Below are 27,918 nucleotides of genomic sequence, written 5' to 3' on the forward strand. Positions count from 1 at the left end.
AACTCACCAGAGTCACTAGTGCAGCAGATTCTGGCTGTGGCTGCCCGGCCTCCCTCGTCACCAGCTGCATTCCTCCTGTCCCAGCTGCCTCCTGCATCACCCAGGGCTTTATTTACCTTGTCCCAAATGAGCCCTGGATGCTCTGGTAGTGGGGCTGTCAGCCGTGGGGCACCCTCACCCCGTGTCCCAGCAGCGTTTGTAGGGATGGAGGCACACGGTGATGCGGGGCCGGGGGCTGCTCCTGCCCTGCCCTGGAGGGTCCGTGCTGGGTGCTGCGGGGCTGCTGATCCCCGAGGGCTGCGAGAGGAGGCTGAGGACCCACCGGCAGAGACAGGAGCAGAAGGTGTTGGGTTTCCTCAGGCCGGGGTGGCAGCGGCTCTTCAGGGGCTCCGTGCGAGCGGTGGGCAGTCCCGGTGCCGGGATCTGTCAGCGCTGGCCCCGCCAAACGGGCGCGTTTGTGCGCGTCCGTGTGTCCGTGTGTCCGTCCGTGTGTCCGTCCGTGTGTCCGACCCTCTGAGCATCGCCATCGCCCGGGACTCATCGTGCGGGTGCTGCGGGGCAGGGCCGGGGGAACGGGACCGGGGGATGAGCCCGCGGGAGCGGCGGGGGCTGGGGGTCGCTGGTGCTTCGCGGCGGGGGCTGCGGGCGCGGAGCGGGACGGGCAGGAGCCGCCCGGGGAAGCTGCGGCACCGCACCGGGCGCGGGAGGGGGGTCCTGGGGACGTGATGCTCTCCTCGGGGGGCGGGCGGGGGGTGGTGCTCGGCGGCCGGGGCGGGGCCGGCTGTGCCCAGCCGAGAAGAAGCGAGCTGAGCCGTGCCGAGCCGTGCCGTGCCGGGCTGAGCCGTGCCGTGCCGGTCCGAGGCGGGGGCAGCGCCGGCTGTGCCCAGCCGAGAAGAAGCGAGCCGAGCCGTGCCGTGGCGTGCCGTGCCGGGCTGAGCCGTGCCGTGCCGGTCCGAGGCGGGGGCAGCGCCGGCTGTGCCCAGCCGAGAAGAAGCGAGCCGTACCGTGCCGTGCCGGTCCGAGGCGGGGGCAGCGCCGGCTGTGCCCAGCCGAGAAGAAGCGAGCCGTGCCGAGCCGTGCCGTGCCGTGCCGTGCCGGTCCGAGGCGGGGGCAGCGCGTCCTGCGGGCACAGGGCCCAGCCGGGTCGAGCCGAGCCGGAGCAGGTGAGTCGGTGCACGGGCCGGGCAGGGGGCTCTGAGCCCCCCGGGACACGGGGCAGCCCCGTCCCGCTCCCCAGCAGCCCTCGGCCTTTGGTGCCGGAGCGGAGCAGGGCTCCGTGGGGACGCCCCGCTGCTCCCGGGCCGGCTGCGGCGGAGCCCCGCTACCCCCCGCACGCCCGCAGATCCCCCCGGCTGGGCTGCGAGGGGACGCTGGTGAAGCCCCGCTGGCTTCTCTGCTCCTTCCCTCCGGCGATGGAGAATGAGCTGATTCCAGTCCCCAGAGCCTGCCTCGGGCTTTGTCCTGAAGCCTCCCGACGGCCGCGGCTGAGCGCGCAGGGGACGGGGATGGGGACGGGGATGGGGACGGGGATGGGGACGGGGATGGGGATGGGGATGGGGACGGGGATGGGGATGGAGATGGGCTGTGTCGGAGTGACGCGAGGAGCAGCAGCTCGGGGACGGAGAGGTGAATTCAGCCGTTCCCTTGGCCAGGGCTGATGCTGGGCAGGGCTGGAGGTGGTTTCCCAGCTGCTGCCCACGGGACCTGCTCGCTGCTCCATGGAGAGTGATGTCTCCCTGTCTTAACTGGGAGAAGGGCTCTGGGTTCTTGGGAAGACAGCAAGAAAAAGCAGATCCCAAGGGGAGGAAAGCTCTTAGTTTGTGCTTGGTGTGGAGTTCCTTGGCTGTTGCTCTATGTCACTCTTCCCTATGTCCAAGCAAGTAGCTTGCCTTTGCTGCTGCTCTGGTGCTGCTTACACAGTGTGCACATGGCTCATGTTGGTTTGCTGAAGGAGAGATGTTTATTCAGCCCAGTCTCTGCGTTGCAGGACGAATCCCTCTTCCCCTGCCGTTTGTTGGTGCTCCTGGCCTGGAGGCATGGATTTGCCCCAGATCAGCCCTAAGGGCAGCGTCTTACAAGAAATGGCTCACGCAGGATCCTCCCACATCTTTGTCACCCAGCAGCTCCAGAGTCTCTTTCTTCCATTTCCCTGCCGAGTTCAGCGATTTGAGAGCAGCAGCAGTACCCAGGAGAGAGCAGGCTGGAGCTGCAGGATCCTGCCTTCAGCTTCAGTCCCAAAGGGACCTTGTTTTTCCTTTGTTTTTAAGAAACACCCACTCAGACAACAGGAAAAAACCTGAGCTGGAGGCTGTGTGAAACCCGTGTGCAGAGTGGAGGTAAAGCTGTGGAGTAAACAAACGGTAAAAAGCCAGCGCTGAGTAGTGAAAGGATCGTTGTTATCATGCAAAGTCAGTCACAGCCTGGCACCATCCTGCCGGGGGCCAAACAGGTGCCAGCTGGAGCTGGAGGGTTCAAAGCAGAGCTGCCTGCATGTGGATGGCTATAAATGACAAGGCAAGAGTTCCAGTGCTCGGGTCCTGAACAGAAAAAGGGATAGAACCCCGAGCTGGAGCTGAGCTGTGAGGCTGAGGGATGCACCAGGCTGGGGAGCTGCACCATCAGCTCACCATGGGATGGGAAGGGAGGGGACAGCACTGGAGAGTCCTCCCCCAGCCCAGAGTCCTTCCACAGGCAGGAGTCAGGGCTGAGGCACTCATGGTGCCCAGGCACGTGTTTGCTTGTCCTTTCCCTGGTGAATCTCACTTTGCAGGGAACAGGCACCACAGGAGTGTTGCTGCTGGCAAGGAGACTGTGTGGGGAGATGCAGGAGGTGCAGCTGTGTGTGTGGGGTGAGATGCAGCTGTGTGGGGGAAGGTGCAGCTATGGGGGAGATGCAGGAGTTGCAGCTGTGTGGGGGGTGAGATGTAGCTGTGTGGGGGAAGGTGCAGCTATGGAGGAGATGCAGGAGGTGCAACTGTGTGTGTGGGATGAGATGCAGCTGTGTGGGGGAAGGTGCAGCTATGGGGGAGATGCAGGAGGTGCAGCTGTGTTGGGGAAGGTGCAGCTATAGAGGAGATGCAGGAGTTGCAGCTGTGTCGGGGAAGGTGCAGCTATGGGGGAGATGCAGGAGTTGCAGCTGTGTGGGGGAAGGTGCAGCTATGGAGGAGATGCAGGAGTTGCAGCTGTGTGGGGGAAGGTGCAGCTATGGGGAGAGATGCAGGAGGTGCAGCTGTGTGTGGAGTGAGATGCAGCTGTGTAGGGGAAGGTGAAGCTACAGAGGAGATGCAGGAGTTGCAGCTGTGTGGGGGAAGGTGCAGCTATGGGGGGAGATGCAGCTGTGTGCAGCTATGTTTGGGGTGAGATGCAGCTGTGTAGGGGAAGGTGCAGCTATGGGGGAGATGCAGCTGTGTGTGTGGGGTGAGATGCAGCTGTGTGTGGAAAGGTGCAGCAATGGAGGAGATGCAGCTGTGTGTGGGGTGAGATGCAGCTGTGTGGGGGAAGGTGCAGCTATAGAGGAGATGCAGGAGTTGCAGCTGTGTGGGGGAAGGTGCAGCTATGGGGGAGATGCAGGAGGTGCAGCTGTGTGTGGAGATGCAGCTGTGTGTGGAGATGCAGCTGTGTGTGGAGATGCAGCTGTGTAGGGGAAGGTGCAGCTATGGGGGACATGCAGGAGTTGCAGCTGTGTGTGTGGGGTGAGATGCAGCTGTATTTCCAGCATCTCTGCTGTGCTGGTCCACCACACATGGTCTTCCTCACAGAGTAAATTCCTCCTCAGCCCCTACTGCTGATGCTCTTGATCACTGGTATTTTCTCTTTGCCAGCCCCATGTCAGGTTTGGTGCTTCCTGGTGATGTTTGAGAGGCTCCCAAAGCCATGTGTAAGCTTCTGGGCTGAAGCTGGAGTTCCTCTTGTAACCAAAGCACCTTTCTTACAGCAGTTGGCAAGTTTTTGGGAGCATGTTGTTTATCTCCAGGCTGCACCTGGGGAATGGCACAGGAGAATGGCACAGGAGTTACACAGGAGGCATAAGTGAGGAAGCCCATTTATAGCAGAAATTGTGATGTTGATGCCACCTCCCTGCCTCTTGCTGTATGGGGAAGCTGCTGCTCCTCTGCCATGTGAGCACAGAAGCTGGTTTCCTTCTGCTGGGGGCTGGAAGCCTGGCAGCTTTGTGCAGTCAGAATTTAAAATATCAGAGCTGTTAAAGAAAACACTTCAGGGTCGTTCCCACTGTTCAAATAAGTCTTGCATAACCTGCTGCCCTTGGCCAGATTTTGCAAGGAAAGCAGCAGCCTGGCTTTGTATAAAGTAAGGCCATGGGGGTTTTGACTTGGAGCACAGTTTCTGAGGCAACTTTCAACTTTGAACGTTGATGGCAAATGCTTTGGCTCTTCCCCAGCCTGATCTTCAGTGCTTAAGGCTGGAGGGATACATCCATCCCTTGCCACTGCATGTGAAGTGTCCTGTTGCTGCTGTTTAGCAGGTGGTTGGCCAGTGCTGTGCTGCTGCCCTGTCCTCAGTGAGAGCTGTAATCAGATAGTGTGGGACAGCTCTGTACTGCTGCAAGTTTGCTCATGGTGCTGGAGTTCCAGTGGGCTTGATGTCCTGAGAGAGGATGTGGTTTGTACACCAGCCTCCTCTTCCTCAGCTGCTCCATTGCTGCTGGGCTTCCTCCCTGCTGCCTTCCCTCCTCAGTGTGGAAGTGGACAGCAAGCACATCTGCCCATGGCTTGGATGGACACACTCTTTGTTGGGTGGGAAACTTTTAGGATGGTCCCAGACCCAGAGAGTGGTGGGGAATGGAGTTGAATGCAGTCGGTGCCCAGTCACCAGTGTGATCCCCAGGGCTTGGTGCTGGGGCCTGTTTTATTTAACACCTTTATCAATGATCTGGGTGAGGGGATCAAGTGCAGCCTCAGTTAATTCACAGATGGGCAGGAGTGGAGATCTGTGTGAGGGCAGGAAGGCTCTGCAGAGGGCCTTGGGCAGGCTGGAGCCATGGGCTGAGGGCTGTGGGATGAGGTTTACCAAGGGCTGCCATTGGGTCTCAGCAGGTCTGATTCTTGCTACCAAGCTGTGCAGTCCCTGGCCAAAGGTTGTTCTGGGGCTGAAAATTGCTGTAGTTTCAAAAGCTTTCTTGGGCAGGTTAAAAGAAAACCATACAGTGAGAACATTCCAGTACAAATCCCTGAGTCCCTTTTGTGCTGAGCTGCAAGTGGGAGTCTGGAAAGCAAATGAGCAGAGCTGTGCCTGTGAGCCCAGGGGCAAGGAGGACCCTTCTCATGCCCTGTAGATCAACTTGACACCTCACCTTGGCACAGGCTCAGCACATGGCTTTGAGCAAGGCACTTATGTTTTAGCTTTAGTTTCTCCATCTGTTGGCAGCCATAGCCAAGGCTTCCTGCCTTGCAGTAGTGGACTGGTATGAGGCAACATCTGTAAGGAGCTGGGATTGCCTCAGGGGCTCAGTTTGCTGTGCCAGGTTGGTTAGAGATGCTGATCTCAGGTGCAAACCTAGTTCCTTTCCCTTGGCCTTTTGAGAGCTGCTGCATAATACCTTGTTCACTGTTCTTTGCATTCAGAGTCCCTGGCATTAGCTGGCTGTGAGGGTGTGTGTGGAGCTCTTGGAAACAGCTTGGTGGCCTTCAGGCACATCCTATAATGTGCTGTCATGCAAATACTGCTTGTTTATTCAGCATCACATGGAGACATGGATTTAATGGGGGGAAATGATGCATTGATGTCCCTAGCAGGGCTAACCTGACTGGCTGAAGTTCAGCTTCCCACAAGTCATATTGTTTTAGAAGCCAGTGAGGGGTTTGATACAGCATACAATGGCAAGAGGAAGGCTCAGAGTGGAGAGGGGGGAGAGCAGGGTGTTACAGGAGAGCAGTCCTGGATGCTTGAGGCAAACTCAATTTGGGGTAGTGTCCCAAAGGCAGACTGACAAACCCTGCCCTGCCACAGCAGGATTTGAGCTCACCCCACTTCACTCCTCTGGGATGGACTCATGTCCTGCAGGACAAATCCTGGAGGCTGTCAGAGCAGGGATCACCTCCCTAGCTGCAGGGTCTGGGGTGAGGGCCAAGGGCAGGGCAGGGATGTGGTGCTTAAACCTGCTATGGAGATGCTGAGCTTCTGAGAAAGCACTGCCCAGTTGTGCTGAGATGGGTCCAGTCACCTCCATCCCAAACATGAGCTTTGTAATGATTTCTTAACTCTCTGGAGAATTGGACAGGGAGAAGTCTAATGAAACTCAACAAGGGCAAGTGGAGAGTGTTGCATCTGGGAAAGAACAACCCCAGGTACCAGCACAGGCTGGGGAGTGAACAGAGAGCAGTGTAGGGGAAAGGGAGCTGGGGGTGCTGGTGGGCAGCAGGATGAGAGCAGCCAGCAACGTGCCCTCGTGGGCAAGAGGCCAGTGGCACCCTGGGCTGGGTCAGAAGGGCTGTGGGCAGTAGGTCAGAGAGGTTCTGCTCCCCCTCTGCTCTGCCCTCCTGAGACCACATCTGGGATATTGTGCCCAGTTCTGGCCCCTCAGTTGCAGAAGGACAGGGAGCTGCTGGAGAGAGCTCAGTGCAGGGCCACAGAGATGCTGGAGTGGAGCATCTGCCTTGTGATGAAAGGCTGAGGGAGCTGGGGCTCTGCAGCTTGGAGAAGAGGAGCCTGAGGGGTGAGCTCAGTCATGTTACAGACACATCAAGGGTGGGTGTGAGGAGGCTGGAGCCAGGCTGTGCTCAGGGATGGCCAGTGACAGGACAAGGGGCAACGGGCACAAGCTGCAACACAAGAGGTTCCAAAGCAACACAAGGCAGAATTTGTTCCCTGTTGAGGTGAGGGAGCACTGGCAGGGGCTGCCCAGATGGGCTGTGGAGGCTCCTTCTCTGGAGACATCCCAACCCAGCTGGATGAGTCCCTGTGTGCCCTGCTCTAGGTGGTGCTGCTCTGGCAGGGGGGTTGCACTGGATGAGCTTCCCAGGTCCCTTCCAGCCCCTGAGATTCAGTGTTTCTTACCTGGTGCAGCCTCCAGCAGGTGAGTTACTGTGGTTTTAGTCCCCATGTACATGTGGGATGGAGGCCCAGCACCCATGGGTGCTCCCTCACTGGCCTCCCACCACCAGCAGCTGTTTCTTGAAGTAGCTTTTTTGTCCCTTGACCTTGGAATAATCTATTGTAAGGGACTCCCTCCAAATGAACTAATATCTTTGTGTTTCCAATTAAAAACCCTCTGCCACAGCTGAGTCCTGGAGCCTCATTCATGTTTCTTATCACAGAGTGTTGAAGGCAGAGTGTTTTGAAGGCAAGGAGCCTGTGGGTACAGCCAAGGTAGCAGAGGGGTGCAGTTGCCCATCACACCAGCTCCTGGGAAGAAGTGGGTGGCAGAGGCTGAGAAAGAGGCTGTTCCTCTTCAGTACTGGGGAATCCAAGAGGATTTGTCCCCTCCTGACTGCCTGGACAGTGTGAGAGGGGATGATTTCTCTGCACAAGCTGCAGAAGGCAAGAAAATTGGGTCTGAAAGTGTTTCCCAGTGTGAGGAAAGCTTCAAAACACAGCAGTTCCTGGTGAAACAATTCTGCTCAAGCTTTTTGCAGGAAGAGAGCTAAGAGCTATTTCTGCCCCTTACCTAGGAAAAGCTCAGAAAATGTGCTCCAAATTCCTTGTGTTTCATTAATTTGTGTTAAGCTTTGGCCTGGAAAGATCAGTGGTTGAGCTGCTGAGGACCACAGCTCCAGCACTGGGGGTGAGCCAGCTGGAGTCAGTGGGGCTGCTGCTGTTCATTTTCCACTGCTGGGGAAATAATAGTGTCTGAGATGCTCTGACTGGTTTCCAGCTTGGTCTGATGGGTATTTGCTACAGCCCTGCTTTGGCTGGAGAGTGGAAAATGTGCAAGGGGGAAACATGCTGGGGGCTTCTTAAGCTTACAAGGGACTCATTTTGTTCCAGAATGAGTCCTCTGAACCAGCAAAGCCCCACAGCAGCTTTACCAGCCTGTCTGTGTCCCCAGCTGCCAAGATGCCTCTTGCTTGGGGACCCATCAGCCCCTTGTCCCCACTGTGCTGCTCTGCACAGGGTGCTACATCTGCAGAGGCAATGCAGTGAATGTGGCATTGCAAGGGCTTGAGCTCCTCTCCTTGTGCAGATTGGGAAATGAGGCAGTGGGAGGTTATGGGGAATGCAAGATCAGGCTGTGAGTGAGCTGGGTGATGCCCCAGAAGCTTCTGTGAATGATGGTGGGAGAGAAATACATCTAGAGGGCAATCTGTAAAGTCCCTGTTCTGAGTGAGCAGCCTTTCACTCTGGAGGCAGTTGAACTCAAAGGGCTGTGCAATGTGGATATTTTGGGATGTTTCAGCCCAGGGGAAGCTTTGTCCTTCCTCTTGCAGTGGACCTGGAGTTAATTCAAGTCACACTGGAGCCATCCCCTCTGGGCAGCACATGCATCTTGGGCTGGAGGCAGGATTAGAAAGTATGAGTCAAATTCACTGCTGAATTATGCAGGGCTTGAAAATCCCTCCTCCTGTGTGCATGGCCACCTGTATGGATGCAGGGGCTGGAGGCAGCTCTCCTCCATCCTCTCAGCAGCTCTTTGCCTTATCTTTTCCCTTGACTTGTGATGTGCAGATGCAAAGAGGGGAAAAGTGATCTCATTAGGGAGGGAATAAGATGAATGATTTCTGCTTAATAGAGGGATGATGCTTTGGTTTTGCTTTTGATCTCAGAAGCAGAGTCCAAGCGCTGCAGAATGGGGAAGGGTGTTGGGGTGAGAAGCTGTGATGGTGGAGCATGGGAGGGATGCTCAGCAATGCCTCTGTTGTGACCAGATCCAATGAGTTGCTCATCAGTGCAAGCCTGAATTAAGAAAGCATTGCCATTGCTCTCTGACTGGCCCTGCATGCAGTGAGCCCAGGGGGGCAAGAAGGGCAGTGGCAGCCTGGCTGGGCTCAGCAGTGGGGTGGCAGCAGGAGCAGGGCAGGGACTGTCCCCTGTGCTGGGCCCTGGGGAGGCTGCAGCTCCAGGGCTGTGTCAGTGCTGGGCCCCTCACTCACTGCCACAGGGACACTGAGGGGCTGCAGCGTGGCCAGAGCCGGGCACAGAGCTGGGGAAGGGGCTGGAGCACAAGGGGCTGGGGAGGGGCTGAGGGAATGGGGGTGTTGAGCCTGGAGAAGAGGAGCCTGAGGGGAGACAGCAGCACTCCCTGACACTCCCTGACAGGAGGCTGCAGGGAGCTGGGGGTCAGGCTCTGCTCCCAAGTAAAGGAGAACAAGGCCAAAGGGAAATGACCTCAAGTTGCCACAGGGGAGGTTGAGGTTGGAGCTGAGGCAGAACTGTTTCCCTGAGAGGGGTGTCAGCCCCTGTGCCAGGCTGCCCAGGGAGCTGGGGCAGTGCCCAGCCCTGGAGGGACCCCAAAGCCGTGGAGCTGAGCTGCTGAGGCCGTGGGTCAGTGCTGGGCTGGGCAGGGTGAGGGCAGGGCTGGCACTGCAGCAGCTTCAGGGGCTTTTCCAATTGAGAACAATCCTTGAGCTACAAATAATCTCTTGGTTTCTGGCAACAACACAGTGCTTCAGATTGGAGATTTATCTTTGGAGTTTTGGTTGGAAACCCAAAAGATGAAGTTTGTGGCTTTCAGCTGCACATTTGGCTGTGCCAGGAGCCCCTCAGGGGCTGTTTGATACAATCCCCAGCTCCCTCCCCAGTCCCTCCACAGCCTCTGGGCTGTCACAAGAAGCAAGTGACAGTGATCACTGTCAGATGATGCTTTAGCAGGAAGGCCATGGTATCTTTTTCTCACCCTAACTTGTGTTTTGTGATGGAGAGGGTGGGCTGAGGATGTTCCAGCCAGCTCAGACTCCTGACAGTTCCCACACACTGAGCTTCCTTTTAAACACCCACATGCCCTGCTCTGCTCTTTCATTTGTAAAGAGTCACTTAAATACCAGGGGAAAAGGAGGGTTATATATGCTGATGAAATAAATGCCAAGTGACATCAATGAGGGATCTTGTACTGGGAGGCTTTAGAATGAGAATTAAACTCCCAGAAAATGCCTGAAGAGTGGAGCCAAGGGGGCAGAGATAGACAGTAAATGTGTGGGATGAGGCTTGTGACTGCTGAGCTGTTCCAGCTGGGCTGGTTTTTCTTACTCTTTTCTGCACCTTTCCATCTCAAAGGAATCCACGTGCCTTGGCTGTCACTGTTCTGTGAGGTGAGCCAGCTCCAGGCACTCTGCTGGCTGCCTGCAGCTGTGTTTGTACTTGTTCTGCCTTGTTTTCCTCCCTCCAAACCACTCACTGCTTTCCTGGCAGGCTCTGGCACTTCCCCTGCATGGGGACTGGTACTGAGAGTGTTGCTCTGCACAGAGACCTTCACAGATGCTTGGGTTAAACTTGCCCAGAACTTAGTGCAGAACAGCCAAGTTCTTCCTGGAAGCCTTTAAATGCCCTGACTGTCCTTAACCCTGCCAGAGGCCAAACTGCATCTTAGCTGCCTAAATGTCTTTCTGCCTGACAAGTCCTTTGTGAAAGCCATTCTGAGTGAGACATGGTTCTCATGACTGTGTTTACATCTGGGGAGAAGCAGATTCCCCAGATTTTAGGTGTTTCCTAAGGTTTCTTTCTTACCTGGTGAAGGACAGGCTTGAAGCCAAAGCTGGGATTGCAATCCAGGGTGTGATCCCAGCCCTGTGAGCATGCTGCACTCCTAGGAGAGCAGGGTTTTGTCCAGGTCTGTGGCTCACAGCTGCCTTTGTTGACAGCAGCATCATCAATACTTGCATTTGCAAGGTGAAGATGACTCAGCCTGTCAGTAACTCACCCTGAGCTTTTGAAGTCGAGTCTTACCTTGCAGGCTGTATTTATTTATTTCATTTTATGGAACATATATTCTTGCTCAAGTGAAATGCAACCATTCCTTTATCCCTGCTGCACAAGTCACTTTATGTTCCCTTCCCATGGAAGGAGGCATTTGCCTTCCTATTTATGTTTGAGTTTTAGTTGATTCTTTTTCCCCAACAGAAAATTGTCTTTTCACTTGGAGACTTGAGGTGTGTTGGGGTTCACTTGAGGGAAACAGCCAAGCTTAGACTAGATGTTCTGGGCCCCTCAGTTCCAGGAGCTGCTGGAGAGAGCTCAATGCAGGGCTACAAAGATGCTGGAGTGGAGCATCTCCCTTGTGATGAGAGGCTGAGGGAGCTGGGGCTCTGCAGCTTGGAGAAGAGGAGCCTGAGGGGTGAGCTCAGTCATGTTACAGACACATCAAGGGTGGGTGTGAGGAGGCTGGAGCCAGGCTGTGCTCAGGGATGGCCAATGACAGGACAAGGGGCAATGGGGACAAGCTGGAACAGAAGAGGTGCCAAAGCAGCACAGGGAAGAATTTGTTCCCTGTTGAGGTGAGGGAGCCCTGGCCCACCAGCCAGCCCAAACTGGTCCCACCAGCCAGCCTAAACTGCTCCAATCAGCCATCCCAAACTGGTCCCACCAGCCATCCCAAACTGGTCCCACCAGCCATCCCAAACTGGTCCCATCGGCCAGCCCAAACTGGTCCCATCGGCCAGCCCAAACTGGTCCCACCAGCCAGCCCAAACTGGTCCCACCAGCCAGCCCAAACTGGTCCCACCAGCCAGTCTAAACTGCTCCAATCAGCCATCCCAAACTGGTCCCACCAGCCATCCCAAACTGGTCCCACCAGCCATCCCAAACTGGTCCCACCGGCCAGCCCAAACTGGTCCCACCGGCCAGCCCAAACTGGTCCCACCAGCCAGCCCAAACTGGTCCCATCGGCCAGCCCAAACTGGTCCCACCAGCCAGCCCAAACTGGTCCCATCGGCCAGCCCAAACTGGTCCCACCAGCCAGCCCAAACTGCTCCCACCAGCCTCAGCTCTGGCACGTTTCAGTCACTTCAGTGCCATCAGCAAACTCTCCTTCTCCCACCCCTCTGCCCAGCTCCTAGGGAGCCTTCAAATGAATCCTGGTGTTTTCAAAGGCTGTTTTCTCCTCCAGCCTACGTGTCAGCACTAATCTGGGGACAAATGACCACATTTCTAGGAAGCAAATAAAGCCTGGTCTCCCACTCGGTGGCATAATGCGAGGGGCTGTTCCCAGCGTGCTGGGGATGCTGCAGGGATTCTGCTCTGGACAAAGAGGCAATTGATGAACTAGGTCATGGCAGGAGGAGATGGTACGTGGGAAAAGCACTGAACAGAGAGGCCTCTGAAAAGGAAACTCTCCTGTGTGGAAGAGGCAGCCCCAGGCAGGCTGCCTGGCCTGAAGGGACCTGCTGTGCCTGTGCCCGGGTCACCCTGTGTGCAGGAGGGGCTCGGAGGTGGTTGGGGATCAAGGCTCCTCCTTTTGGTACCAAAGGCTGCTAAAGTGGAGGGGGAGGCTTTCAGAGCCTGTGGGGTGTGTGTCTCTAGTGGCTAGAGCAGCAGTTGGGGTGCTTGCCACTGCTCTGCCAGTGAGTGACCAGCACTCAGGGTGAGGTTGGAGCTTGCTGTGTTACTTTTTGCCATCCACACAACAGGACAGGACCAATACTGTGTCCCAGGAGTGGGTCAACCCTGAGAGTGCATCTCCAAAGATGGGTCTGATGCTTAGGGTGCCCCTTTGCTCATCCTTTGTTGTGTTTCCTTGGCAGCTTTAGGTCAGCAGCATCTGTCAGACCTTGTCAGTGTCACCTCATGTCCTGGCTGGTTTGGCAGGCTGTGCAGGAGCTCCTCTGTGTCTCACTCACCCAAGTGGGAGGCACCAGTTGCTTGGCCTGGAGCTGCAGCACCTCCTGTGCCTGCCCTCCTGCTCTGTGGCCCTGCACCATGAGCATGGCCTTGGGCAATACAAGCCCTTTGCTGCACCCTGTCAGCAGCTTGTGCCCCAGCCCTGCCATAGCTGGTTTCCACCCCAGCAAGAGAGAGATCCTTGCAGAATCTGGGTGAGTCAGCACTGGGGGGAGGTAATGCCTCCAGTGACAGAGCCAGAGTGAGGTGAAGTGGCTTTAGCAGCACTGAGTGTGACTGGTGTGAGTCCTGTCCCCTGCTTCTGCATGAGCCCCTTCCCCTGTGCCACAGGGGTGCTGGGTGCAGGGGATCATAGAATCATAGAATGGTAGGGTTGGAAGGGACCTTTAGAGGTCTAGTCCAACCCCCCTGCAGAATGAGAGGCTGTGCTTCAGATGGTGCTGGCTGGCAGGAGCAGTGGCCATCCCAAGGCAAAAAACCTCCAGGCAGGTTCCTGCAGCCTCATCCCATCATGTGATGTTCCTTGGGTTACCTGCCCTTGGGTCAGAGTGGGGATAGAGCTCTTCCATGTGCTCTCCACTCATTGTGGCCACGGGCTCCCCTGTTGATGAGCAGTTCTGGGGTCCTGCAGCTCTTTGCCATGCAGTCATCAGGTAGAATCCCCTTGTCATGTTGATTTTGCTGGGACTGGCTCCCTGCAGCCTCTGTGGGACTGTTCTGTGGTGGCAGCTTTGGGGTCTGGCAGCTTTTAGAAGTTTGTGCTGTTTTTCCTCTGCGTGGCAGCTCCCTGAATGGCAGCCTGAAGCTTGTCTGCTATTTGCATCAGGGATCTCTGTCCTGTTCAGCTCTGTCTGCTTGCCTGCCCCTGTCCAAGCTCTCAGCTCTGCCTGAATTCCTGCCCTGCCACCACATCTGTCTGTCCCCCTCTGGCAATTCTGGATCTTGGCTAGACTGAGGGTGGATGAGGTGGCCCAGTGTGTTTTATACACATCTTAGCACAGCTTTTGCCTCTACCTGAAGAAGCAAAGTAGCCATGAAATAGTCCTTAGGATCAAAGGATGCTGATACAGCTCCTTGTTTGGTGCAAGACCCAGGACAGAAAGTGAGGGCAGAGCTTACCTTTGCTTCAACTGGAAGCATTAAAGAATTAGCCTTTGATGGTTGTCTCCTCTGGTTACAGTCTGGCAAAGCAGCTCCCCAGGCCCCCAGGAATCCCAGCACGTGCTCTGAGTGGAAGGTGCTCAGGCAGCTTTGTAGCATAGCAATGGTTTACAATTGTCCAGAGGTAGGTGGCTTATTTGCCTCCCTCAGGGTGTCAGAGGCCCAGTTTCCACTGAGTTTGCCTTCCCTGCATTTTTGGAAGTAATAGGAGGCAAGTGATGTGGGAGAAGGGGAAGGATGGCACATGGCTTTGGAGGAACGTGAGCCTGGTGCTATCAAGAGGAACAGAGGTTGGGGACTGAAGAGGGAAGTGTGAGGATCAGAGCAGTGACAATGGAAGACAATTTAGTGGAGGCACTTGAGTCTTGGAGTCAAAATCAGGATGCAGAGGCAGCAGGAGTGTTCCTGAGGCATTTCCTTGTTGTGTGATTCTCTAGGACTGTAGGCACCTGCAGTTGAGGACCCTTTTCAAAGGAGTGTTTCCTGCTGGCATGCTCAGGCTGTGACACTCAGTCTGCCATAGCAGCTAAGCTCTGTCTGGAGCCTTGTGGTAATGGATGTGGCATTAGTGTGTGGCACATGACCCATGGTAAAAGCCCAATTTAGACACAGTGGCTTTTAATCCAACATAAGCTGGCTGGGTGTGACTGGATTCCCTGGGCTCTCCCTGTGCTGCACTGTCCTGTGTGGAGGGTGATGCATCCTCTCTCCTGTAAACCTTTAGAAGGTATAAGTGAGTATATGCTCATTTATCATCTTTAAGTCCTAGTCTGAAGAAGCCCCAGTACAACCTGCTGAAGGCAGGCCTAAGCCCAGGGTGCCTCATCCAGGAGACAGCACCCATGGGTGCTGCCCTGTGCAATGTGTGCTGCTGGCTGCATCACCTCGGCGCCTCTCTTCTCCCTCTGTTCCCTGGGGCTTTGTCTAGTGCAGGTATTTGTGTGATGCCCCAATGCTGCTGTTGGCTCATTGTGCCATCCCCTTGTGTTTCAGGTGCCCCATGATGTGTGAGGCAGGGCTGGTGGCCCCGGAGCCCTCTGGCCCCACGCAGTTCTATGGGGAGGCAGCCGACACCTACTACCAGGTGGAGCGTTGGCAGAGGCTGCGCACGGCCGTCAGGAAGCTGGAGTTCTGGGAGAGCTTCAACGCTGAGCTCATAGGCAGTGGCTTCTTCTCCAAGGTCTACAAGGTAAACTGATGTGAGAGCAGCTACTGAGGCTGTGTGGATGGTACCTCACCTGAGGAAACTGCCCTTGAGCTTGTGTCTTCGCTCCCAGCTCACCCTGGCAGGTTGGATGGGTGAGGGAGGGATGGGCTCCCCACTCTGCACGTGGAGCACATCACCTGTGACACACATCAGCCTTTCTGTGGTGAAAAAAGAGATGGGAGGACTCCTTTTCAGGGCACTGGAGCATCTTCCTTCTGAGGAAAGGCTGTGGGACCTGGGGCTGTTCAGCCTGGAGAAGAGAAGGCTGAGGGGGGATCTCAGTAATAGTCACAAGTATCTCACTGGTGGGTGTCAGAGGCTGGGGCAGCACTTGGTATCTTGCAACAGCACAAGGGGTGATGGAAAGAAGCTGGAACACAAAAAGTTCTATTTAAAGATAAGGAAAAACTGTTTCAGTGTCTCAGTGAGGGAGCCCTGGCCCAGGCTGCCCAGGGAGGCTGTGGAGGCTCCTTGTTGGGTGGTTCCCAAACCCACCTGGACATGTTCCTGTGTCCCCTGAGTGAGGGGAACCTGCTTCAGCAGGGGGTTGGGCTGGATGATCTCTAAAGGTCCCTTCCCTGTGATTCTGTGACTCAATCAATCGATGCTCATTGATACTGTTGCCCAGCCAGGCTGTCAGGGAGCTAAACTGGGTATTGGATGGGATTAGGGGGTATTTATACTCTGTGCAGGTTTTCTTGTCAAAACTGTAGCAAAATATATGGAGAAAAAGAATGTGAAATGAAGCTGTGTGTGTGTGTCCTGGAATACCTTCCACCCACAGCCACAGCAGCACTGGCACCTGCCCCAGCTCCTGCCCAGCGCTGCGGGGGAAGAGCAGGGACCAGGGCAGGGGCAGGCTGGGGCTGGGAGCTGCTCCATCCACTGCTGCCTTCATGCCTGGAGACTTGTGGCTCCCTGTGTCCTTGTTTTGGCTGAGATTAGGGTTATTTTTCTCCCCAGTAGCTGCTCTAGGTTTAGGCTGAAGCTGACAGCACAGGGCTGGTTTGGGTATTGCTGCACAGCTTCCAGGCTCTTTCTGCTTCTGCCCCATCCAGCAGTGAGGGGGTGGGGGGAGGCTGGTGTGTGCACAAGGAGCTGGGAGGGAGCATGGCCAGGGCAGCTGAGCCCAACTAGCCCCAGGCTATTCCATCTCACAGCAGTCATGCCCAGTACAGGCACTGGGGGGGTTGGTGGGAGGGGGGCTCACTGCTCGGGCATCGCTCAGCGGGTGAGGAGCAGCTGCATGGGGCAGCACTGGCCTTTGGCTTGGGTTCTGCTTCTCTTCATTACTGGTATTACATCTGATCCTTACTGTTGTTATATTTTCTCTTCATTTAGTTATTACACTTGTCCACTAGTCTGGATTTTCTTTCCTGACTCCTCTCCCCATCCTCTGGCAGCTGTGGGCAGGGGCAGGCAGTGAGGGGCTGCCTGGGGCTGTGATGCTGACGGGCTCGAGCCACTGCACCCTGCCAGGCAGTGCATGAGGCAGATGGTGTGGCACCACAGCAAAACTGCTTTTCATACTGAGGCTCTTGTGAGTCACTCTGTGCTCCACTGCTGTGGGGGTTTGTTTAATCCTCTCTGAGCAAGCCCAGGATCTGGGGTGCTGTGAGCTTTGCTCCCCTGCCAACGCTGCTCCTCAGCCTGGGAGTGCCACTGCTTATTTGGAGGGAGCTGATGGGACTTGGGACTCTTTCTCTTCAGCCTTCAGTGATCATTGCTTTATGAACAGCAAAGTGAAAGGAGGTGCTTCATGTTAGGAGGTGATACAGCTTCCATCTCTGAGAGTACATGTCATGTTGCTTTGCAGTATGGCCAGATTTGCCCACTGTATCTCTCCTCCCAGCAGCCTTCCAGAATGTGGCTGGGGATACTGGTCTTGGTTGTTGGGACATGACACAGATCCAGTGGAAACAAATTGGGCCTGACTCTACTGTTGCCCTCAGCTCCTTAGTGTGACTGGCCCTGTGATAAAGGACATGACTGCACATTGCTGCTGGGCCAGCATAAGAGGCATCAGCCAGAGGTGTGCTCTGACATATTCTGGGTGAGATCCCTGGCTGATGTAAGCACATGTGGCCAGCTGAAACTAATGGAGCCTGGCTGGCATGATCTGGCCATGGAACTGCAGAAAATACCCAAGTCAGAGAAATGCACATTGATTTGAGAGGCTCTTTCTCCTCCACTATTGCATCTGGGCTTGGTGCTGTGATAAAGCCCTTGGGTGAGCTTCAGGTCTGGGGACAGTGCACTAAAGCTGTTCAAGAGCAATCTCCAGCCAAAGGTCTATGCAGACTGGAGCAATACATGGCAAATACTCCTCCTTAAAGCCTTCCCCTAGTAATTGCTTTCCCCACCTACACAACATGCTGTTGCCATGGCTTTCTCTTTCCTTTATCCAGCAGATTTTCATAGTAACAGTTGCTGTTTCCTCTGTGCCTGACATTTTCCTCCTGCCCTGGCAGTGAATGAAGTTCCAGGAGTAGGCAGGCTGGAGGCACAGATCCTGAATGGAAATGAAGTAACTTCTTCAAGTAGAAGCAGGAAAAGCAAAGTAAAGCAAAGCTTGAATGAGATTCTGTGGGTCAGACAGTCAGAGGACAGCAGAGGAGGACTTGGGACAAGGACAGTCCTTTGTGGGGACTTGACATTTGTCTGGGGACTTGAGAGTGACTGTAACCACATGCTGTGATGACCTGTGATCCTCTCAGGTCAGCCAGGCCCCTGTGGCCTTGTAGCCCTGAAGAGCAGCCCTCCTGCTGCACAGCATCACTGGCAATGGTCCTGGGGGGCTCTTTGCCAAGGGCTGCTGTTGGCCAGAGTGCTCCTGCAGTGAGAACATGGGCTCCTCAATGTGCTGGCACTGCCCATGCTGGCTGCCTCTTGCTTTTGCCATCCTTTGGCCTTCAGTTTAGCCCATTCTCAGGAGTTCTGTGAGGCTTGGCTGAGGAAGGAGGATTCCTTTGGTTCTGCTTGGTGGCTCAGACTCAAAAGCCTCACTCCCTGTGCTTCTGCAACTTTCCAGTGCTAGGTGTTCATCTTTATTTCTCTACTCAAGGCTGACACCAGATCTTTAGCCTTTATCACTCATTAGCATGAAACAAGGATACCTTGGAGGCTCCTCTGCACCTTCCTGGGTCTCACACCGATCCAGGGCAAAACTGGCCACTGTGTTTCAGAGCAGACCAAGAGTGAACCTCCAGCTTGCTCCAACCAATGTTGTTCCAGGTTGAATAGAGCAAAGTCTTAAAGCCTGTGTTCTTGGAAGGGGCCTTGTGAGCCTGTTACTGTTACCCATCTCTCCTGTTACTTGTTTTAGCTTTTCAATCATCTCCAGAGCAGTGTTGCCCTGTGGACAGGAACCCCTTCAGTGTTCACCAGCTCCCCTGGCTCAGGCAGTGTTTGTGAACTCTGTGGGTGTCATAGAATCAGAGATTTGGTTGGCAAAGCCCTGGAAGCTGCTGCAGTGCCAGCCCTGCCCTCACCCTGCCCAGCCCAGCACTGACCCACAGCCTCAGCACCTCAGCTCCACGGCTTTGGGATCCCTCCAGGGCTGGGCACTCCCCCAGCTCCCTGAGCAGCCTGGCACAGTGTTTAACAACCTTCTTGAGGAAATAGCTTGTCCTAACCTCCAAGCTGAAACTCAGTATTAGCTCTTCTGAAAGGTTTTCAGATCATTCAGGTTCCAGCTGCTTTCTGTGCTCTCCTGGGCATAAAGGCACTCACAGTCTTTGGGTAAAGATGATTGATATCATCTCTTTTATTTTCATCTGTGCAATTACAATTCATAATTAGTTACATCTGATTGGTGAGCCACAGTCTGTGGGTATGGAGCCTGCTCAGGTGAGAGTGTCAGAGCTCTGGCTTCCCTAGAACCTGCTGGAGAGGCAGACTTATTCCATAACATCAACTATCAGGTTGCATCCCTTCAGAAGGGAAGCAGCAGTTCGTGTTGCTCCCAAGGCAGTTTGTTTTGTGAGCCTGATGATAATGAACCTTTCAGTCCTTCCAGCCCAGACAGGCCTCACATGCAGCTCTTTGTTCTCATCACCTGGGCTGGTAACCTTATCTGTAAAGTGACCATCACAGAGAGCAGTAGGTGACACTTTGGGACTCAGGGTGCTGCTCTTATCTTCACCTTATCAACACTTATAAATACTTAAAGGGTGCTGTGGAGAGGATGAGACCAGTCTTTTTGTTCTGTAGTGTCCAGTGACAGGACAAGGGGTAACAGGAACAAGGTGGAGCACAGAAAGTTCCACTGGAGAACTGAGAAACTTCTTTGGTGTCCAGGTGAGGGAGCCCTGGCCCAGGCAGGGAAATGGAGTTGTGGGATGTTGGGACTCATCTATCCCCAGGCAGCATCACTGGAGTGGAGCTTATGTGGAAGGGACAGCACCTTGCACTTGTGCAAATGACTGGTGAAAGCTCTGGGCAACAGAGAAATGAGATTCAGGCTTTTGGCTGGGAAGGGGTGTTGTTGTCCTGGCAGACCTTTGGAAGCTGAGAGATGTCCTGCTCTAACCTTGGCTCCAGGTGACCCAGGCTGCTGCTTGTAAAGTGATGGTGGTGAAGATCTACAAGAACGACGTGGACCAAGAGGTGATAGTGCGTGAGATCAGCCTGCTGCAGAAGCTGTCTCACCCCAACATCGTCAGGTGGGCACACTGCCTGTGGGCACTGAGCACTGGCAGGGGCTGGAGCTGACTTGGTGTCTCTAAAGCACTTGGCAATGAGGGGCTGAGCTGAACCTTGATGACTTCTCTTGTGTGTGTGTGTGTGTTCTTCTGCTTAGGTACCTTGGGATATGTGTGAAAGATGACAAGCTGTACCCCATTCTGGAGGTAAAGGTTTCTTGCTTGTAAGTGTGTGGGCAGCCAAGGACCCTGTGGTTCTTTGGCAGGGAGGATGGCACATACCCTAAACTCATAACTCTGCCTCTCCCCCTCCTGTGCCTGTGAGTGGCTCTGCACTAGTGAGATTGTCTCAGAGGGGCTTCTGGTTCTTTCTGCCCCACAGCTGGTGACACAGTGGGGCACAGTCACTGCAGCGCCAGGAGGTTCAGGCAGAATAGCCAGGAAGTGTTTCAGGTGTGCTTGGTACCACCAAAGGCTGGGAGAGGAGGAGCCAGGGATGGAGGGCAGGGGTAGGGAGCAAAGCACATGGACAGTGTCAGCACCTGAAGGGTGGCTCTGATGTGGTGCTGTGGTCTAATGGAGGAGCCTGGGCTGGTACTGGGGAGGTCTCACCCTGTTCCTGCACTGTCAGTGGCAGAAGCCTTCACTGAAACCCCTCTCAGGCTTTGTGCCTCTACTTCACTGCCCATGAGCGAGGACCAGGCCTGACTTACAGCCATCCCTGCAGAGCCCAGAGACTGGCAGTGACCCTCTGTGCCAGGAGAGCTCTTTGCACTGTACACACACTGTGCTGCAGTGACATTCCCCACCTCCATCCCAAAGGAGAAGCTCCTGGTCTGTCAGGGGAGGGTTTGGCACCTGGGAGCTCCAAGGGAGCCTATGCCCACCCCTACCCCACCACTCACTTCTTGTCTCTGTTCTCAGTATGTGAATGGGGGGTGCCTGGAGGAGCTCCTGGCCAGCAAAGACATTGCTTTGACATGGAAGGAAAAAGTGGACTTAGCTTCTGACATCACCAGAGGCATGATCTACCTGCACTCCAAGAACATCTACCACCGAGACCTCAACTCCAAGGTACGCAGCTGGCAAGGGGCTGACTCCTGTGGGTGGTCTCTGCCAGGAGGGGAGGCTGTAAGGGTGAGGTGGGGCTGGGGGCTGGCAGGGGGCTGCCCAGACGAGTGTCCCCAGAGCCCTGAGGCCCGTGGGGCTCGTTTCAGAACTGCCTGATCCGCGTGACGCCGCGGGGCCGCGAGGCGCTGGTCACCGACTTCGGGCTGGCCAGGGAGGTGGTGGAGCTGCCCGTGAAGGACGTGGAGAGGAAGCTGTCCCTGGTGGGTTCTGCCTTCTGGATGGCTCCCGAGATGCTGCGGGGAGAGCCCTATGACAGGAAGGTATGGCAATGCCTCCCAGCTGCTTCTGCATCCCCAGAGCGTGGGGGATGTCTCTCTGCTTGTTGCTGGCACGGCCCAGCAGCACAAAAGCCTTTTCCCTCCTTCCCTTGCCCCCTCACCTGGATCTTTGCTCAGTAATGCCCTGCTTAGCAGCTTATGGGAGGGTGATGGAGCCCTGGCTGCCCAGGGAGGGTGTGGAGGCTCCTTCCTTGGAGGTCTTGGCCTCGTGGGCAAGAAGCCAATGGCAGCCTGGGGGCAGCAAGAGAGTGTGGGCAGCAGGGCCAGGGAGGTTGTGCTGCCCTTCTGCTCTGCCCTGCTGAGGCCTCATCTGGAGTCCTGGGGCCAGTGCTGGGCTCCCCAGCTCCAGAGGGACAGGGAACTGCTGGAGAGAGGCCAGTGCAGGGCCAGCAAGATGCTGAGGGGACTGGAGCATCTTCCTTGTGAGGAAAGGCTGTGGGACCTGGGGCTGCTCAGCCTGGAGAAGAGAAGGCTGAGGGGGGAGCTCATGAATAGTCACAAGTATCTCACTGGTGGGTGTCAGGAGGTTGGGGCAGCACTTCTTTCTGTTGTATCCAATGACAGGACAAGAGGTGATGAAAAGAAGCTGGAGCACAAAAAGTACCATTTAAAGATAAGGAAAAACTTTCAGTGAGGGAGCCCTGGCCCAGGCTGCCCAGGGAGGGTGTGGAGGCTCCTTCTCAGGAGGTTTCCAAACCCTCCTGGACACGTTCCTGTGTGACCTGATCTAGGTGGGAGCTGCTTTAGCAGAGGGTTGGGCTGGATGAGCTCTAAAGGTCCCTTCCAACCCCCACCATTCTATAATTATGTGGTCTTAAGTTAAACTTTCAGGGCAATGCCTTAGTGCTGTGGCCAAACAGTGAAGCCTCTCTGAGGAAGATGCTTGATGAGTTACAGCCCAATGAGCAGGATCTGGGGAAGCTGCCAGAGCTGTGGTAGAAGCACCAGATACATTGAACAAGAACACAGGGCCAGGCTTCTCAGAGATGAAGCTGAACTCCCAAGTTGAGATTTAGTGTCTCTGGAGATGTTCAGAACCCCAGAAGTAGTTTGGGAGATTGCTTCTGCATCTCCAGAGGGCTTTTTTATGGGCTTTTGCATAACTAATGGAAGGACCTTGTGTTGGTATCCCTGTTTCTCATGCTTTGCTTGTGTGCATGCCCTGTCCCACCTTCTGCTCTCCCACCCCTCCCACAGGTGGATGTGTTTTCCTTTGGCATTGTCCTCTGTGAAATCTTGGGCAGGATCCCAGCTGACCCTGAAGTGCTTCCCAGGACTCAGGTAATGACAAATCTAGTGGTGTTTTCTCCATGGTACCAGATTGTGGCTTCTCTCTGGACTAGACAGACCTGTACACACGTGTGTTCACGCTCAGGTTTCTCTCTAGAGGCTTTTTCCATGACAAAATCTGCAGTGCACAAGAGTTCAGTGCACCTACAGCTTCAAAACCTTTGTTAGGTCAATGATTTGAGGTGAAGTGCTTCTGTTTAAAAGCCTTCATCCCAAACACTTCATTTTGCTTTGACATTTCAGCTTCTTCACTGAAGTGGCAGGTTAAGCCCAGGTTTCATCCCAAATGTTTCTTTTCAGCTATGTTGCAGTTAATGCACAGTTCATGTGGAACTAGTGGGTGTCCCTAAAAAGAAGACCTTTTTGTTTCAACCTTTGCAACACTCCCCTTCCACAAAGCCAGAAGGAAAAGTTCATCCTGAACAGGGATGAAAACAACCATCAGGAAAGCAGCAAATTGCTGCTTTCCAAGGAGCAATGCACAGAACCTGCAGTCAGCAGAGGCTACTCTGTGATTGCCTGAGACTGAACAGGAACCAACACTCCATCTGTGCTCACAAGATGGGGAGAGTTACATATCAGAGGCTCTGATGTCTGGAGGGACAAAGCTGTAGTTATGGAAACAGCTGACCTGTGACTCTCAGTTGCTGCTGGCAGAGCAGATCATCTGCAGTTCCTGCCCTCAGCAGCCACTGCTTAGCACCTGCTGATGCTGCTTCCCCTGGTTTCCACTTCTGTGCCTCTTGTAGCCTTAGTCTGGGCTTCTCCAGGAGGACACACACTATCCACAGAGACAGCAGGGAGCGAGCAGAGGATGCTACAGAGCTGATGTTGCCCTGCTACCTTTGCATAGCCATCAGTAAAATAGCTCTGGTGGACACCCTAAAAGCCTTAAACCATGAGCATTTTGGGCTTTGACACTTTGAGGAGGATGAAGGGCTTTTAAAGGACTTTACAGCTGAAGTCTTTTGCACATGCTCTTCCTGCTTCCTCACAGGATTATGGCTTGGATGTTGCAGCCTTCCAAGGGATGATCAGTGAATGTCCCAGGAGGGTGCTGGACCTTGCTGCCACCTGCTGTCGGGTGAGTTTCTTGCTAGGGGTTTTCTCTCCCCTTTGGTTTTATTGTGTGACAGAACCCAAAACTGTTGTGAACCCTGTGGAGCTTGAACCTGCTGCTCTCAGTGCTGGCACATGGGGCTCTGGCACATGGGGCCCTGGCACATGAGCTGTGGAGCAATGAGATCTTCCTAGGCCAGTGGTGTGCTTTCATCCACTGTGAGGTTTTGCCCCTAGAAGTCTTTAGTTTGTCTATTACAGCCCAAAACATCACAAGGTTCTCTGGCATGTTGAAACCAGAGTGGGAAGGAGGTTGGTGATGATGTCTAGTGCCTCCTTAAGCCATGCTGCAGGTAGAGGTACTCAGCTGATCCTCTCTGGATCCTCTCAGTTCTGGTACCAGCCCTGCAGAGTGCTTTCAAAGTATTTCCTTTAGTATAATAATAAACTAAACCAACATAGTTCTAAAACCAAATGGCAACCTCCCAGTTATGCAGTCCAGCTCCCTGCAGCTGGTTGACTCCTTCAAGCATCAGGAAGCAGGTCTCTGAAGCAAAGGCAAGGTAACAGAACCCTGTCAAGCTGCAGGGGAATGACACTGTCAAATGACTCTGGAGTCCAATCACAACACTCTCTGCAAATCACAGCTGTGGTGAGGCAGTCATCCATCAGAGCACAGTCCTCCAGCCTTTCTTGCTTCAGCATAAAAGGTGATGGTGAAAGCTGGGGAGCCTCTTCATGCTGCCCAAAGCCTTGGGAGGCAACACAGAGAGAAAGCAAGGATTCAAGTCCCAGTGCACCTAACTGCTGGGAGCTCATGGCAGGTAAATGGAGGTAAATCCTTGCCTGGGTCCTGTGTGAGTAACTTGTCCTGAGTTAGAGGAGGGATTCATCATTACCCAGTGATGATGCCAGAATGGCAGATGAGTGGTCCAGACCAGGGCTAATGATGGAAGAAGATGGTTTCCCAGCCTTGGGGAGCACCCACCTCCTGTCCCCTTCAGCTTTCCCTTCTCTTTCCAGGTGGAAGCATTTAAGAGACCATCTTTCTCTGAAATCCTGGATGAGCTGGAGGATGTTGCAGAGAGCCTGGAGCCCAGGAGGGACAATCAGCTCTCAGGCTGAGCTGCCTGCCTCCTGTGAGGCCTGGCACAGTCACCCAAATTGTCAATTAACTGTTGAGGGGGGTCAGGAGTGAAGAAGGAAGGTGAGGAGGTGAGGAGTGAAGTGATGCACTGGTGTTTGTTTAATCAGAGTCTTAGACTGGAAAACATAATGACAAATGGAGAAGGGACTTGCCAGGGGTGTGTTTTTCCTAGCTGTGTTTGTTAACAGATGTAATTAGGACACCAAGCAGCCTTGGTCTGTTTGCTTGTTAAAAGCAAATGATCCTGGAGGGACCCCAATGCCCTTGAGGATGCTTTCCAAGTCCTCCAACAGAAATGTCATCCTCTCCTGCTTCCCCCTGCCCCCTGGGCCCAGGGCCTTCCCCTTCTCCATCCCCATGGCCTTGGAGATGGGGGGCTGGGGTCTGTGTGGTGTGAAGGGGAGAGGCTTTGGGATGCTTGCTGAGCCTTCAAGTTGCCTTATGTTTCAAAGCCTTAAAGCACTCATGGGGCAGCCTCACAGGGCTGGAGGGCTCTGGGGTGCACCCAGGCCTGGAGGCAGCAGCCTTGGGGAGTCAGCAAAGGGGAGGGTGTGCCTTAGCAAGAGATGAACTAACTCACTAATGTCTCCTCTCAGAAGAGCTGTGTCAGACACATGGCCCAACATCAGGCAGTCTGGATTTCTCTGGAGCTGTCTCCTCCCTTTCCCACTGCAAACATGGCAATGTGCACACTGCCAACAGCTGTGAGACTGAACCAGGGAGAGGTGGGTCCAGCATCATCCAGTACCCACAGCCTCTTTGGCAATGTGGGACACCCTCATGGGCTCCAGGGCTCAGCCAGGAAAGGATTTGCTTTGTTTTGGTACTGTGTCTTCTGGAGGCCAGAGGAGGCTGCTGGGGCTGTGGATCCAAAGCAGAGGTGCAAAGAATAATGGCTAGAAATGGTCTGGTCCTTGCAAATTAAGAGGTGAGCAGTTGAGTCCCTGCCCCTAGACTGCTGGGCCAGTGCTCTGGAAGACACATTCTGCTGGGACCAAAATGTTTGTGTGTGTATATATAGGTGTAATTTCTGTATAGTGGTGGAGCTGTGGCAGAGCCACAGTCTTCACAGTTCAGTTCTTGTAGACTGTAAGCTCTTGCAGCAAGGATCATTCATCTCTTCACCAAAAAGCATTTGTACAGTGTTTAGCCCAATGGGCCTTCAACCTACAGCTTGAAGGCTGTTCTCCCATATAGTGGTAAACCTACCCAGGGGCCTCCTCCCAAGCTCTTGGAGCTGGATTTGGGGTCAGATGTAGCCCCAGATTCACTCCTCAGGGGAGCATAAGGGAGTGTCAGCAATGTGCTGGGCCAGAGAGGGAGTGAAGGAGCATGATGCACTTTCAACAGAGATCATAAGGAGCTGGGAGGTGGCATGAAACACTCTGAATGGCACCAGGATCACCAGCTCAGCCACAGCTCCAGAGGCATCTGCAGCTCCTCATTCCCCAGAGGTGCTGTTGTGCTTTTGCCACATACTGGCTTGTTTGCACAAGAAACCTCCTCCCAGCAAATACCTTCATTCCAGCTGGCTACTGAAAAGAAGGGAAGCTTTTCAACTTTGAAGGAGTGAGAGTTACTGCTTTTTGACTTGCACCAGTTTGAGGACGTTAGAGCAGTGGAGTGAAATGGACTGCAACAGCACTGGTGTGGGGGGGTGTGTGTGTGTTCAGCATCAGGCAGCCACCCCCAGCATCACAGCAATGTGGTGGGCAAAAATCACAGGGTGTATATTTGGCAACTAGGAGACAGAGCTGAAGAGTTAACTGCAACCTGCCAAGGCTTCCCAGGCTCCCTGGACTCTTCTCCCATAGAGGAATAGCCTTGAGAATGAAGAATCCAACAGTATGTCCTAACACCCAAAGCATGAAGGATGCAAAGCCTTTTCCAAAGGTCACCCTGGACGAAGGATGCCACTGTGGCTCAGTCCCCAGCTACATGTGTGGCTTTCACAAAGCCTTTCCCTGACCTTCCCCGTGCTGCCAGGCCTGCCAAGCTGGAGTTTGTTCCTTCCCTGCCTCCCCTGCACAAGAGGAGACTAAATGAAGACCCCTCAGGATACAGATCCCTCCCACTGCCTGTTACAGGGTGAAGGTGTCTTGTTCCTGCTGGCCACCCACTTCCCAAGACCAGCAAGGTTTAGTGCTGGAGGTGCCCTGGGCTGATCCTCCCTCCAGCTGTACATCTGACTGACCAACAACTGTGGGACCAGGACCCAGCAGAGAAGGCCTGTGGAGTTGTACTTTGATGGTGCTGTGGTGTGAAGGGAGATCTTTTGATGTTATTTGTCTGCTTCAGGATGAGAAGCCTGCTCAAGGATTAAACAGACCTGGGGGCAGGGGATATTTTCTGCAGAGGATCATGTCAGCACAGTCTGAGCTGCAATGGATCAGAACTATGTTTCTTCTGGGCTTGTGTGTCCCCATGGACAGGCCACATGCTGGGCCAAAGAGTGCCAGGTCCTTGCAAAAGGACCTTTGGTGGCTGCTGCAGGGGCAGGGGGGACCCAGCCTGTCTGCAGGCACTACCTGGACTAGAGAAGCTGATTTGGGGGTGCTGGGGAGGTGGTCTGGGGATTTGTCTGGTACATCTTGTGGCTCAAGAGTTTCTCTTTGCTGGTAAGAGTTGGGAGGGAGAGGTGAGCACGGGAAACCTGTGGAGATGCCCTCCAGGTACAAGCCCCTGTGCTGGGAGCTGCTCAGATCTGACACAAAGCCCAGCTGAGTGGTTGGATTTCATGTCTCACAGCCCTGGCACTGAACTGAAGCAGCAGTGATGGTGGGGGGAGCATCTGGGCAGTGTGGCAGCTTTGCCTTTGCTGGACTTTGGCTGGGAGCTGCCTCCTCTCTCCTCTCTGTGGCCACTCACTCTACAGGTGGCGGTGGCACAGCCCTGGCCATGCTGCCCCCTGGGCCATGCATCCCCCCATCCTCCATTGTGGCTTTGTTTGTTTTGTTTGTTTTTATAAATGCCATTTGGAAATAAAGTCTAGTGGTTCTTTTCCATATCAGCTCTGGCTGCTGTGTTTCCTCCTTCTGGGTTGTACCTTATTTCCAGGCTTAGGCAGCAAACACAACTAAATGACCCTCTCCATGCCCTAACACAATAAACTTGTAGTCAAAAGTAGCTTGCAGAAGAATATCACCTAGGAGAGAGTGATATTTTGAGTCCCTGGATATGTGGCAGGGTCAGATGATGTCTGAAGTCCCCCCTTTGCTGAGCTTGGATGGGCACAAGGTAGCAGCAGCACAGGCACAGCCCAAAGGGGTGTTGGAT

The 27,918-nt window shown here is 54.5% G+C and overlaps 1 protein-coding gene across 1 annotated transcript; it reads left to right on the forward strand.

Annotated features, from left to right (window-relative positions):
- Nucleotides 1-805: 805 nt before the first annotated feature.
- Nucleotides 806-27,627, forward strand: LOC104561395 (dual specificity testis-specific protein kinase 2-like). The gene is made up of 9 exons (XM_062011770.1): nt 806-1,163; nt 14,881-15,076; nt 19,637-19,758; nt 19,896-19,944; nt 20,662-20,811; nt 20,955-21,128; nt 22,344-22,427; nt 23,434-23,520; nt 24,519-27,627. The coding sequence occupies exons 2-9, from the start codon at nt 14,888-14,890 to the stop codon at nt 24,618-24,620; spliced, it is 957 nt and encodes a 318-aa protein (XP_061867754.1). The 5' UTR covers nt 806-1,163; nt 14,881-14,887; the 3' UTR covers nt 24,621-27,627.
- The last annotated feature ends 291 nt before the right edge of the window (nt 27,628-27,918 follow it).

The sequence above is a fragment of the Colius striatus genome, chromosome 19, assembly GCF_028858725.1.
Source record: "Colius striatus isolate bColStr4 chromosome 19, bColStr4.1.hap1, whole genome shotgun sequence".
In the NCBI taxonomy this organism is placed as follows: Eukaryota; Metazoa; Chordata; class Aves; order Coliiformes; family Coliidae; genus Colius; species Colius striatus.